Source organism: Chelon labrosus (assembly GCF_963514085.1).
Source record: "Chelon labrosus genome assembly, chromosome: 12".
NCBI lineage: Eukaryota > Metazoa > Chordata > Actinopteri > Mugiliformes > Mugilidae > Chelon > Chelon labrosus.
In genome coordinates this window covers 25,164,841-25,179,552 of record NC_140345.1, presented here as the reverse complement: position 1 = coordinate 25,179,552, position 14,712 = coordinate 25,164,841, and the positions used below count along the sequence as shown (strand labels likewise).

General features: G+C 42.4%; 1 protein-coding gene across 2 annotated transcripts in view; it reads left to right on the top strand.

The window, feature by feature from the left end:
* The window catches only part of grik2 (glutamate receptor, ionotropic, kainate 2), a gene marked incomplete at its 5' end in the record, with an annotated part of 218,365 nt that overhangs the window by 89,037 nt on the left and 114,616 nt on the right, over positions 1–14,712 (top strand). For both annotated transcript variants that reach the window (XM_084557525.1, XM_084557526.1), the window contains 2 exons: positions 960–1,013; positions 6,097–6,270. In XM_084557525.1, coding sequence (XP_084413651.1) covers positions 960–1,013; positions 6,097–6,270 — 228 coding nt within the window. The remainder of the gene's footprint in view (positions 1–959; positions 1,014–6,096; positions 6,271–14,712) is intronic.

Here is a 14,712-nt window from a genome sequence, read left to right as displayed (position 1 = left end):
AAATAAAAGAGAAAAAATTATGGATACCATGGGAATTCAGGTATTCATTAATATGTCACCATATAGCCCGGTGCCTAGTGTGTAAAACACAAATTTAGGTTCCATTGTCTTACATTAAATCCCCTTACTTTCTATGCAGCTTTACAGTCAAACAGACAACAAACACTGGATGCAAAAAAACTTATATGCACTTTACATAGTACTCTGTTACAGCCTTTTGTATTTTCACAGATTTGGCACAAGGGCATTAGATAATCTATTCTTATACAACCAGTTGTGCTTGAGCTAAGATTCAATAATCTTCTTTTATTAAATAAAAGAGAAAAATGATGGATACCATGGAAATTCAGCTATTTATTAATATGTCACCAAATAACCCACCCCCTAGAATCTAAAACTCAAATTTAGTTTCCATTGTCTTACACTGAATTTCCTTACTTTCTATGCACCCTTTTGTATTTTCACAGATTTGACACAAGAGTATCAGACGTCATTAATTGTTTTTCTATTATTCATTTGGTGTGGTCAATTGAAATAAACAGCAGCTCCACGTGTAATTGCGAGGAGGCATCTTGCAGTGTTCCACATCTATGGAATTGTGCACAATTTTCAATCCTATATTCCCCCGTATGTGCCAAATGAGACTGAGCTCTGCCTCTTGTTTTATGTGCCTGATTGTCTTTTTTTTTTTTGTGGTGGTGGTGGTGGGTTTTTGTTTCTTATCTCTGAGCTCGTGGCTGCAGCGCTGTAGCAGAATATATGCCTCTTCACATTACATGGTAATACAGCCAGCGATACAGCCACACAGACAGACAAATGCATGTGTGTGTGTGCGTGCGTCTGTGAGGAATATGACAAAATATTGTATCTGCCTCCCTTTTCATTTGGAAATCTCTCCCTCTCCCAATCTCTCTCGCTCTCTCTCTCTGTCTGCCTCCTTCTGTCACTTTCCTTCTTAGGCTCTCGCCATGGGGATGATGACAGAGTATTATCACTATATCTTCACCACACTGGTAAGTAGAGAAGGAGGCTGTGCCTTGCAGATGCTTTGTCATCAGGTCTAATTCATAGTCCCACGTCCCCATGAGGATTTGTTGCATGCCCAAAAAAACGAGTTCAGTCTTCATTTTCTCTGCTGTTCTTTTTCAATTCATTTGCATGGATCATTCCTCTTTGTTCCCCTTTTAATGTGCTATCCAGAAGCCAAAGAAAATAACAGCACGGTATTTTGTGACATTGAAATAGCTGGAATCACAGTATTTTCTTGTACCCCTGCCTTGTTCGGCTGTCACTTTTTTTTCGTCTGAATTCCTTTTAACTTCTCTTCTCACCGTTTTATTCTTGTCTCTCTTTGCTCTTGTTCAGCTCATGTTCCTCCTCTGCATTTTTGTCTTGATCAATATTTTGTCTCCCTCGTGGGTATTCTGAGAGAGCTAGATATGTGACTTTGCGCCAACCGATCTGCAAATTTCCCCCGGTGGTCAACTCTGGTACTGCATTAAATGATTCCGTGTCTTGCGTAAGGAAACTTTGACGTCTGGACAAGAGAAAGCAATTAAATCAGCAATTGTAAAAGTAGTGCTTGATAGTGATTGAAATGGATCTTTTTGATTGCTTATTTGTCTAAATATGATGTTGATTTTGTGTTTGCAATTGGTGCAATGCCTTCCTTGATATGAGCGTTGTATGGCATTTGGGATGGTCAGGTCATTTCTCTGTCAAACTACGAAGAGGAGCTTTTCAAATCAGTGCTGTGGAATCAACAGTTGCTCTTCCCTTGTGAAAGAGAATACTGTACTTTAAAAGAAGCATCCATTTCTGATAACCATGATGGAGGTAGTGCTTGGCAAACGGCCACTGAAGTAGCAGTGGGGCAACGGGCAGTCTGCCCCACTTGGCAGGCGGCCTGTTGCCATTTGCCTTAGATGTTGCTGTCTGCTTTCATTGCCGAGGAATAATGGAACCAAAAACCACATTTTTCTGCTGCCTGCCGGTGGGACTATGCCCCACTTGTGTGTAGTAGTAGTATTCATGGTGTTTCTTTGTCACAAAATCATCCACAGACTGGTAGTTGACAGAGTTACATAAAAGTGATCTCAGGATCTACAAAGTCCACTTTAATGTCTACAAAAAATGCATACATAGATCTTCATATGTACTGTATGGACACAAATGAGCATTATTCTCAGCTTCCAGTCCATGTTTCAGGTTAAATATTAGACACAAATCAAACCGTTATTAAAACTCTCACACCGAGGAGGCTGCTTGTGTTTTTTGAGCCCAAAACGCTGCCACTCTCCGTCTGTTCTTCCTCCCCTCTTGTCACTCTCACTTTTTTTTCCATGTCAAGTTCCTTTGAAAATTGAATTCTTTTGCCTTTCGACTGTGCATGCTTTTCATCGCAGTAGCTAAAAGGGATCACGTTCACTTTGAAATGAAGCATCTACACGTACATGCTTTCGTTCCGGATCTATTTAGCAAGGCGCCGTTTATACAAGATAATTAAATGTCCCTCTGGTGTTTTCAGGGAGATGAAATATAAAATACAAACATCAATGAGGGAGGGATAGTCAGAGGAGTGTCTTGTCATTCCTCGCTGTTGTGTCTGGCAGAAAGACAGTTTATTGCTGACAGCCTCATTCTACCAGTAGAGTGAACATCCAAGCCATACTGTGGCCACATATGGCATCCTTTTGGCTTCCAGATTTCTTTTTACTCTTAACTCACCGGTCAGGCATAACATTATGACCACATTCTTAATATTGTGTGTGTAGGTGTTGCCTCCAAAACAGTTGCGACTCATCAGAGAATGGACATGGGTCTTCTTAGGGTGTCCTGTGGTGTCTGGCAACACAATGTTGTTACTGGGGGCCTTTGAGGGGAGGGGCCTCTGTGGATCATCCCACAGATACTCGATCAGTTTGGGATCTAGTGAATTTGGAGGCCAGGGGGGTATTCCAGAAAGCAGGTTTAACAAACACTGAGATAAAACTTAACCTCTGGGTTGTCTGAACCTGAGGCGACTAAACCCGAGCTGTCGGTTCCAAAACACCGGTTTGCAATCAGTTCAATCAACCCCGGATTGTTTAACCTAGAGTTGTGCGCGATCACGGCGAAGTTATAAAGGCATCATCTATTGAGAGTCGAAACCATGAGTAAAAATGGCAAAGCGCAGAGCAGCCTATTTTTCTGAAGCGGAGCAGCAAGTTCTGCTCGAGGCGTACGAGGAGGAAAGAGCGATAATCACGAAAAAAAGCAATACTTGCGCGTCTGCAAAGGAACGAGACCTTGCTTGGCAGAGAATTGCCGACCGCGTAAATGCGTAAGTTTAGTAGGCTATAGCACACTAATGTGTCAGAAGCACAATAATTCAGTAGATATTAGGCTACATATTAACTGCTTTGTATGAGACTTTCTTATACTATAGACTACCTTGTCATATATTGTATTATTTTTAATTAGATGTAACCCGACTGCCCTCAAGAGAACGTGGCCGCAGGTCAAAACAAAATATAAAAACATTGTCCAAGTTGGTAAGATATATCTGGGTGCATCATCTTAGACATCACTTATCCAGTATTATATTCTTGAATTGCCATATTGCAACAAGTTACATTCATTTCAAAGCCAATAGGAAGAAAGCAGAGGAGAGGAAGACCGGTTCTGGGCCAGCGGTGTCCCCCCTCACCCCTGTGGAGGAGTTGGCGATCAGTATCAATCGAGGGCGTCCGATGATGGAGGGGATTTCTGGGGGCACGTCATCGGAGCCCTCAACCTCCCAGGAGGAGCAAAATTAACAAGTGCAATGCATTTTCCCTAATAGGCCTACGCCTAAATCACTTATGTCTAATTTGTGTAGCCTTGCAAGTTCGAAAATGACCAATTTATGAACTTCTCAGTTGTAGGTGGAGGTGGAGTGGTGGAGCCCGCACGCGCAACAATTACGATGAGCGAATCCACGATGCGTAACGTTCGAAATGTGGGGATGGAGAATGTTGTTTAAATATATTAAAGATTCCGCAGAAAAACAGTAGCGCTCTGGCAAAAACTCATTAGGAAAAGAAAGGATATTAAGTCGTGGTCTTATCACCCTCTCACGGTGAATAGCCCGAATGATTTGTGCTTCAATGTCAATTGGATCTTCCTCAAAAGGAAACGTCATTGTGTGACAAGTGTGGAAACAGCGGTCTGGCTGAACGTGCACTTAAATACCCGAACATAACCTGAACAAAACCTACCCCTACCAGGTTAAGTTCAGAGCCTATGTTACTATAGTTACTTACATAGCCTGATCATTTTTGAGCGTTCTGGAACCGAAATCCCAGGTTTACCGCTAACTCTGGGTTTACATACCCAGTTAAGTTCAGAGCCTATGTTACCATAGTTACTTACATAGCCTGATCATATTTGAGCGTTCTGGAACCGAAATCCCAGGTTTACCGCTAACTCTGGGTTTACATATCCAGTTAAGCCAGTAAACCTGCTTTCTGGAATACCCCCCTGGTCAAAACCTTGTGATGTTCTTCGTGTTTTTTTGAGTTGTTGTCAGGCTGCATCCTGCTGGGGTGTCTGGTCTGGTTTAGGTGGGTGCTACATGTCTAAGTAACATCCACACAAATAAAGTCACTAGGGGTAAAGGAGTTCAACGTAAATAAGAACCAGGTGGAATCAAGCTTGAGAACTGGACAGTGATTCTTTAACTAGAGTTGATTTAAATGAAACAATCACATAAATAAGGAGGAGCAGAAACAGGCTGTGGGTGCTACTCAAAACAAATAAAACGTGTACACATGAAGAACTTCACTGAGGTTGAAATATAGCTGGTCTAAGCTAAAAGAAAGTTCCCTGTGAAAACTCTTCACAACTAAAAATAAAACAGGTGGGAGTAGCAGCCTTAGACCTAATGTTTCAAACATGAAACTTCTATCCACGTGAGTAAAACAAAAAAAAATCAACAACTTAAACCTTGGCCTAGCTCTAATACAAAGCAGAAAAATAACTGATCTCGACAAAAGGGGTTCAAATCCTCTATCAAAGAACATGCAACTAACAATGCGATTCCACTGACAAACTGACACAGAGGGAAGCTGCTCCCCACACTGCACAGGTGCCTCCAATGGAAGCAGAATGAGGCTTTTAAACAGCACACCTGATGAGGACGGCATTCGGATTGGTGGCACTTGGAACGAATGGTTGGAGATGAAGGCGGGTCAAGGGGGGAACCAGGAAGTTGAGAACCGGACGAATGGGTGGAGATGGAAGTTTTCCAGGCCCGATAAATTAAAGCAGAATATACATGCACAGAAATAATCTAGGCTGCAACACAGGCCAAAATACTGCTGGAAGCAGCAAGACCGGTTCTGTCCAAAGTTTAAAAATGCAGCTATACACAGCAACACATATAAACAGTGAGAACAACCTACTTCTAGTTTGCGTATTTGAATGCTCTCCTTTGCATCTTGTAATGCCTGGAGTGCTTTTCTGTCTCAGTCTTCTTGGGCTCTATAAATGTTCAGTGGGGTTGAGGACAAGTGACTGTGAAGGAAAGTCCATTAGAATCAACCTTGGGCTTCTTTGGTTTTCAAGTTCTGAGGTGTGTTTGTTCTTATTTTTCTACGGTATCTACGGTAATCTTTCAAAAAAAGTGCAGCATGTCTCCGAAGAAGGGAGTTGTACTTGTCCTTGGTCAGAGTGGAGTTGATTCTGTGCAAATGTCCACCTCCAGAGTAGCAAAACACCACCAAAGGTCTATTAGGTCTATCCCAACATCCACATTCACTGTGGGTTTGATATACTGTAGTTCTATTCTCTCTCCAGTTTGTCACTTTACATTTGACAAGTGTATGTCAAGCAGAAGTCACTGGTTGGTTGGTTAGTTAGGTAATACAGACTGAAAGATTGGAAATGACAGGGATCTACTATTGTTCTGTCAAAAGCTATGACGAGCCCAAAGCCTGTCCTATTGTAAAGGTGTCATTATGTTCGGCAGGTTGTTTGCAGCTGCATTCCAGTCACAAGATCAGAATCAGTCTTTCCTTCAAAGACTTTGATAAACCACCTGGTTGGGTTCCTCCTAATTTAAGTGTTTCTTTCCAGGACCTGTTCGCTCTGGATGTGGAACCTTATCGATACAGTGGGGTGAACATGACCGGCTTCAGGATCCTCAACACGGAGAACAGCCAGGTGGCCTCCATCATCGAGAAATGGTCCATGGAGCGACTGCAGGCACCACCGAAACCTGACTCTGGTCTACTGGACGGCTTCATGACCGTGAGTCTCATGGAAAAAAGGAATGAATGAAAGAATGAGTAGTGAATGAATGAATGAATTACGCTTTTATTAGGTCAAAGATGAGTTTTCTGAAGGTATCTCACATCTTCTCTGTGAAGCAGATGTGGTTTCCCTGTGGTCAGTTGGCTATTCATGTTTCTCAGACACTGTTGCTATGGACAAAAATCCATGGCATGAATCGAAATAGTTGGGAATTCAGTGTTATTTGTTGTTGCAGTTCTTGCACCAGAATTTTTGAATACTATCAAAAGTGAAACATCTGAAAAAGCTGTGTTCTCCATATCCTCACCACTGTAATCTAGAGTTCTTGCTGGCAGCCTGCAACCAAATTTTAAATGTGGTGATAGGATGTTTCTGGCAAAAGGCAACTTGAAATTTCCTTTACACAAGCTTGTGCAATTGACAGTGGTTAACTCTACAAACTGTTGAGTGGCCGTAATTTATGTTTTTGTTAGTCTAATGATGACTGAACCTGATGCAGCCCAGTTCAGAGGAGTTCAAATTCAATCTCATGCATAGAGTTCATCAAACTGTGAGTCACTTTGATGGAAAAATAAATTATTGTGACCTTTTGCTCCAGTCCCAACGCTTTAAGTGACAGCTGACCAATCTGGAAGTTAACCAAGTGTGAATTTACCTGGGATTCTTCATTTTCTTCTCTACTTTTACAGACATGAAGTGTTTGATGATAAATCATTGTTCTGGACACGATACACTTGTTCGGTAGGATGTGTAGTGGTGTCTCCTAGCCTCCAGTCGCCCTGGACGAGTCAAAGGCAAAACCTTTGCGTCCTGAGTTCCAGATGAGTCCAGGTACAACAAGAAGAGTCCCTGTCTCCGTGATACGAAACCTCTCTGATGAGAGCACGCTGCCTGTAATAAGTGTTCCTACACACCGCTTTCATGCCACTGTCTTACCCGGGAACTCTGCCAAAAAAAAAAAAAACATCAACCCACCAGAGACATGGAATGGGAAGGAAAACAGAGAACTGGAGGAGGGAAGAGAAATAAGATGGTAAGGGGGATGAATGAAAGTCCTTCTAGTTTATTCCCCCACCAACTGCTGAGATGTTAAATGTTAGGCAACTTGGTCTGATTGCAGTTGTAAAGCAGCAGCAGCGGCAGTAACATGTTGGCTGCTGATTGGAAACAGAGGCCTTTCTCCTTTCCTCGCTTTACTTTTTTTTTTTTGTTCTGAAAGAGCAAGATTTTGCCGAGTCATGTTTCTGGATTGATATCGGAGAGTGGGTGTTTCTCAGTTTAAGCCGCCTTTGTTAGATTTGTGGCTCAATCGATAGGCTCCCACTTGAGAACTGCAACGGACCGTGTGTGTAATAACTGGACATTTTCAAAACACAGAAAGCAGGGTGCCTTTTGTTGCCGCTAGCTCCGGCCCAAGTCGCGACACTGAGTCCTCGACTCAATTTGATGTCTTAAGTACACAAAGAGAAGAAGAAAGTGCAAGGCAAGAAAAAAGAAATCTCTCCCGCCATCTTGGTCTTTATTCGCTCTATAACGCGCTGCTGAGAGTCATCAGGCGAGCCAGCCCGGTAGTTATTTTTTATCAGCGACAGGCGAAGATTTATGTGCGTGAGGACTGTGCTCTGACCCTTCTCATCGGTGAATTCATGGCATATGACTTTGAAGGTGGAGATTGATGAATTAGACAAATGGCCATCAGTCAGCTGCTAATGCATATTGACATGGTGAAAGGATCCGTAAATGTTTGATTAACAGCTTCATTTGTGCGCTGTATTTACGGCTTAGTCGACTTAAGCAGTGAACTGCTGACGTGCGGTAACTTATGGGCATGGACATCACTAAGTGAGCTGTCAAGAGACTTCTCCTCTGTCTGCCTAATTTTTAGTGGTTTAGTGGTTGAATTTGTAGTTTGAACGGCATGACTTATTACAGAACAATAATAGTGTGTTTGGAATTTAAGATGCTGTTATCTTTAGATTTGATTAGAATTGATTAAACTTGATTAAGTTGTCATTGCACATAGAACAGGTACATACACAATGAAAGTTTGGCATCTAACCATAAGCGCAAATTGCAAAAAGTGCAAATTTAACCCAATAATAAGGAACAAGCTACGACAATTATACAGGCTATGAGTATTGTATAAAGTAAGTAAGTATTTTACAATATTATATAAAAAAAAAACTGTAAATATCCACAGAAATGTACACATATACTGTACGTACATGTAAATATGTGCCTACACATACACATAATATAAGACATAATACTATATATGTGTTTGTTTGTTACGTGGTTCAGTCCGCATCAACGGGGCGAACCATGGTAGATTTGTTTGTTTGGCTCGTGGTTCATAAAAGGACTAGGCTAATGATTGAAATATTAGTTGTTGATAGACACTGAATGGTGAGGAAAACGGGGTTGTGTAGTGGCAGCATGGAGGGGGGTGACTCCAGGACGCTGGAAGTCACTGTTAAGCCTTCTCGAGGTGTCGTGGGCCTAACTTAACGAAACATCGGTGAAGGGAGGTGCCCACTTGAAAACCCCAATGAAATGCTGCATACTGCTGTTGTTTAGGCCAGGTTCCTGATGTCTTCATGTTGCTTGGTAGCTATGGTTAGCTGCTGAGCGGGCCGTACAAGCCAGCAGCGTTTGGTTAGCTTATGCTTCACAATGTTTGAATTATCCTCTGCTGCTCTGTGGGCCTACAAGCCAGCAGCATTTACTTTAGTTCATGTAGATTGTAGGTTAATCGTCATATCATATGACCGTAGGTTTAGTAGGGTTTCTTAGTTGAACAGGGCCTCTAAATGTGTTTTGCCTGGGATCTTGGCACAAGGGATTGTAACATCTTATCCTGTGTATTACTGAATGTGCATGCAATATATAATGACATTAGTTAGAGTACTAAATAGTTTTCTTGGCAGTTGATAAACCCCTCTGACATATTATTTAGCTCAGCAATGAATGGCCTCAATCATTTGATCTACTTCACCAGAGATGGATGAGGACACTTAACTCCGAGCGCTTGATCGCACCAACTTGCATATCAGCAAGATTTCGCAACGAAAACAATCATTTCAGTGGAGCCGAAGTCGAGCTGTTGACTGATTGCACATTGTCTCGCCATTGATGACCCTTTCCGTCGTAACGAAACGCTCCTCGTGCATGAGCGTAAACCGCTGCACGACAAAAAGTAGCGTCACTGTTTGTTGATCACAATGCTGCAAATAGATTAAATGCGACCTACTCTGTGAACGTACCAGGCCTGTGTCTGAAATCTTTCCCGTCTTGACTCAGTTCTCTCTTTAAACTCTAAATAAAGCCCAGTATTTTATCTCCAGTGAGCGGTTAACACACTGACAGATGATAAGTTGTGTTTTAGTCTAACGCTCTTTTGCTGAGTGTAAGAATTCACCTTCACCACATTTGTAGCTCAAAGATTCTCAAAATGAAGACATCTACCCTTTTTTTAATATGCTGTCTGTTTTAATTTGTTAAATTTCAACCAAACATTTCTGTACTTTAAAATTTCCATTGATGACATCTTCCCAAAAGTCTAATTTCATTTATTCACGTGCTTTCACCGCTTAATTTTCACCTCGATTACATGACGAACAGTGTTTTCCACAACTATCCGGCTCAGCCTGAAGCTCCGCGCCCCGTGTTGCCGCATCAGCTCATGTAGACGGTTAATAAACCCACGAAGCTGTTTTCTCCACCCGGCATATGTCTGTGTGTGACAAATCAGGTAAACTAATTCTGCCTCTCATTCCTTCATGCTGCCTTCAATTAATCGGGTGGCGGAGAATCCCTGCCCTGAGTCGTGGCTTAACATGCGCAACGAGAGTGACCTTACAAGCTCCACGCTCTCATTACCATAATGTCTGTCCTTGTTAATTGCCTTAGCTGCTGTCTGATTCATTGTGCGCCCTGTGTAAAAGTGAAACAGGTTAAAAACAAAAAAACAAAACAGAAAAAACACTTGAGCATGACTGCAATTTCCGCATTTTATCTCTTTGTCATGAGATGGGAGGCTGAAACGGTAACGTCTACCCGCGTCCGAGCAAACGGGACGACCCTTCAGTCATCAAGGTCGTCTCTTTGTTTGTTCCGGCTCCAAAACACAGTTGGTATTCAGAGCCACGGCGTTTGCCGCCGAAACACTTCTCTTCCCGTATTACCATAAATATGCTATACCTGTGGGTACATTTAAATGGGGGGCAGTGATGGAAAGCGATTTCCTTTTTTTGACAGATATCATTTAAAGTCGGATCCAAACAGAGTTATAAAAATGTCACGCGGGCATCAGACATATTCCAGGATTCGTATTATCCGAGCATCACTCAGACATGCATATGGTGGACCAGGAAAAGATAGGACGAGTCGTATGAGAAATATGTTATTAAATGCCAAGGAACTTCGCCGGAGACTTATCAGCCGAAGATTTGTCAGCACTTGGCTGCTGCTGCTGCCAATAAACCCACTTATATTTATGTATGTGACCATTATTAATTCAGATTAACCCAACACCGAGGAACATTTCTTCTGCTGTGTGCGGCCTTCTTCTTCTCCAGTTTTCATTTCTGTTTTATTGCTGCAATATGTCCTGCCGTAATTATACTATTATTTTCTCTATTAGGGAATAAACAGGAGAGCTGGGACAGTAAAAGGAAAAACAATAGTTTAACGAAATAATAGTGTCACAGTGTTTACTTAACAGGTGTTTGGTTTCTTGGGGCTTTTAGTCACATCTCAAGACCATAATCACCTTTTTGACTTTGCTCAGCTGACTAATGAAGCAAGTGTGTAATTTCAGTCTTGAGATCACTGAGAAAAAGTGTCTTCCATATATTTCCATAATATTTATTTAATCATTGATTAGAACAGAAATAATGCAACATCCTGAATAATAGTTCATCCCATAGAACAGTTATGTAGACAACACTCTGAACTTCTCATACTCCATGCATCAATGATACTGTCTTTGGACTAGTGTGGTGTGTAAAGTACATCAATCAGGCATGACATTATGACCACCTTCCTAATATTGTGTAGGTCTCCCTTGTGCCTCCAAGTTAGTAAGGGGGCTTTGAGGGGAAGGGCCTCTGTGGATCATCCCACTTGATGATACTTGATCACTTTGAGATCTTGTGAATTTAAAGGCCAGGTCAACACCTTGTGCTTGTTCCTGAAGCGTTTTTTTATATGTGTGTGCCTGTGTCAGGTTGCATCCTGCTGGGGATGGCAGCTGCCATCAAAGAGTGTCATTGCTATGGGCTGGGGGTGCCTGGTCTGGTCTAGGTGGGTGCTACATGTCTAAGTAACATCCAGGTCCAAACGTTTCCCAGCAGAACATTGCATTGTCGCAAGATGGTCCATGTTATTTACTTCCCCTCTCAGTGGTCATAATGTTACGGCTGATCAGTACACACATATTGCGGCTTCAAAAATCACTGAAACAAATGAGCTTACGTGTTTATGTAAATACTACACAGACACTCTGATACATTTAAGCTACGATTAGGATGCAGCAAGGTGTAGCAGTAATACTGAAGAATGGTAAAACCTGTATTTATTCAAACAGTAGAACTTGCATTTATCATAAGTTTAATTAACAGCAAGTGCCTTTATGCTGCATATGTGAACCGTGAATGTGTTCACAAGATGTGTTTTTTTTTTAATGAGCTTGCGTTTTATTATTTTTTGTCTTCTATATTTTAGTCAGTTTTCACAGGTTGCAGTGCACACAGATCTTTGTAGTTCAATAAAAAGATTACACTTGCCTCGCGAGACCGCTTCCTCATTATAATGGAAAGCTGCCTTTCATGGAAGAATATTTGAGCGGCGCATCATCTTAATTCAAAACTAATACTTCTGCGTTCATGAGAATGAAAACTAGTCGCGTTCATCTTATTTTAAAGATAATTAGATTCCCGCTCTGTGAGAGTTTGCCCGTGCAAGTGTCTCCTGTGGAAGCGCATTGTGTTTTGTTCTGGCAGCCTTTATGAAGAGATAAATTGTTAAAGAGCAATTTATGTCTCCACTAACGTTGGCTGTCTGTCTCTGTGTGTGTGTAAGTGTGTGTGTGTTTGAGAGGTTGTTGGCTTGGCAGAAAAACAGATGAGCGAGCTGGAATAGGACAAGACTGGTGGACGGATCGAGAGATGGGTTTTTCGTCTCTATCCTGCCTGTTTCTGTTCCAACCTGTCAGTCAAGCTGTCTCGATGGAGACCTCCCTGAGTGGCAGAACAGCCTGGGAAACATGGTCGGGGCTGATTTAAAGGGCGAGCGAGTCCGAGGGTGCGCTGGTTGTTTGGGGGGATGGGTGGGGTTGTGGGAGCTGACCCCGGAGCAGAGTTCAGGTCACGAGCAGCGGGGATTTTTTATTTTTTTTGATCTGTCAAAGCTCAGAGTCGAATATCAGCTAGCATGGAGGAGGAACCCGTCTGTGCTGGCTGTTTGATAACTAGATCATGCTCCGATCTACTGTTTTCCAAGATGCAGTTTTTCTGCTGCATTGTGGAGCATGCCCTGAGAAAGCCGCTTCCTTTGAGATGCTTCCAACGCCTGCGTCTAGAGTCTGAGCTGTTTGAATGAGTTCTCATTAGGAGAGGCTAATATTTGGTTATTCTGCATTTTGGCTGCCGCCCTACACTCTGTGCTTGGATGATGCCGTTGGACTGTGCCCTTCTCCGCCTCTCAGATGAGGCTTCTCTCAGCTTAGTTCATTCCATCTGCTTCTCTGTGTGCATCAAGCCGTCTCTCCGTCTCTCTCTCTGGCTCACAGACTTGGACCTGGCTCTGGTATTGTTGGGATTTGGCTGTGACACGTTGCTGGGACACTATTCCGGCAGCTGGCATTACTAGGGCAGACGCAGGGGGTGCTTGGCACCACTGGTTAGGACGAGGAAGAGTGACTCCAGTAACACAGGGTTCACCCAGAGGGCCACTTAGAGTCTGCTGAGGTTTCTGTGTATCCAGACTGTGGGGGACATGTATTGTTCTGCAGCGCTTACTGCAGGGGGTTGAAGTTTTGCCATCTCTGTTACGCCATCTCCTACTTCATGATCCCTAAGTCACTCGACTCCAGTTTGATGTTTTCCTTCTGAATCAATATATCCAAGGCACTGATAGCCAGTCCATATTCTTATATATGGTATCAGTCAAGTTGGCCAAAGTGCGGTACACAGATATGAGAATAGATAAGTAGTGACTCAGTCTGCCTGATGTGCAAAGGCAGGTCGATCCTCAGTTTGGATGCAGCGACTGAAAAAGGTTGATAGATAGATAGATAGATGGATAGATAGATCGATAGATAGACCCATAACATTTCATTTGGCAATTGTTCTGTAGTTTTGCATAACACCAAAGGGTTTTGCAGTTAATATAACTTCCACAAAGTAAAAAGTAAAAACGACTGCGTAAGTAGACCAGATAATGAGCGCTTCAATTTATTTTTTGTTTGTTCAAAGACAGTAGTTGACTTGTACCCTCATGAGAAATCCCCCTCGACACCGTGTCATTAACTGAGCTGAGTCAACTGACACTGGTGTCACTCTATTAAGCAATGGAAACTTTCACCAACACATCCGGAACTATCGTCAGCAGCACTGGAGTGCCACAGGGGACTGTCCTCTCCCCTGTCCTATTGATTGACTGATTGAAGTGTTTATTTCGAATATGCAAACCAAAAGAAAAAAGAAAAGTAAGGCAAACATTTAAACATAGAAATACATGTTCGAAAAGGAGTGAGAAGAAGAATAACTTATAAACTCCTACCCCTTCTCTTTAAATAATAAATGACAATACCAGCTTCATTGCAACTAGTATTCTCTCTGTACACCTCAGACTTCAACTACAACACAGAGTCACGTCACCTACAGAAGTTCTCAGAACTGATTGCACTTCATCTCATGGTGTGAAATGAACCACTTTCTGATCAGTACAGCTTAAACCAAGGAGATGGTAGTTGATTTCTGGAGGTCCAGGCCCCACCTGCAGCCTGTAACCATCAACGGGGAGTGTGTAGAGCTGGTTCAGACCTATAAGTACCTGTGTCTACATCTGGATCACAAAATGGACTGGACTCGGTGTACAAAAAAGGTCAGAGCCATTGCTATTTCCTCAGGAGGCTAAGGTCCTTTAATATCTGCTGGAAGGTTCTGGACATGTTCTACCAGACTTTTGTTGTCAGTGTCCTCTTCTACGCTGTGTGCTGGGAAGGCAACATTAAGAAGAAGGTTTACCTCACAGATGGACAAACTGATCCAGAAGGAGGACTCTGGTAGGGGAAGAGCTGGAGTTCCTGTATTTCCCCTGAAAGAAACTTGATCTATTTAAACAATGTCTACTCTAGTTTCAGTTTCAGGACCTTTTAGGGATACATTTTGGTGTCAAATGTACAAACGCAGTGTTGATTATCATGTAGTTTGTAGC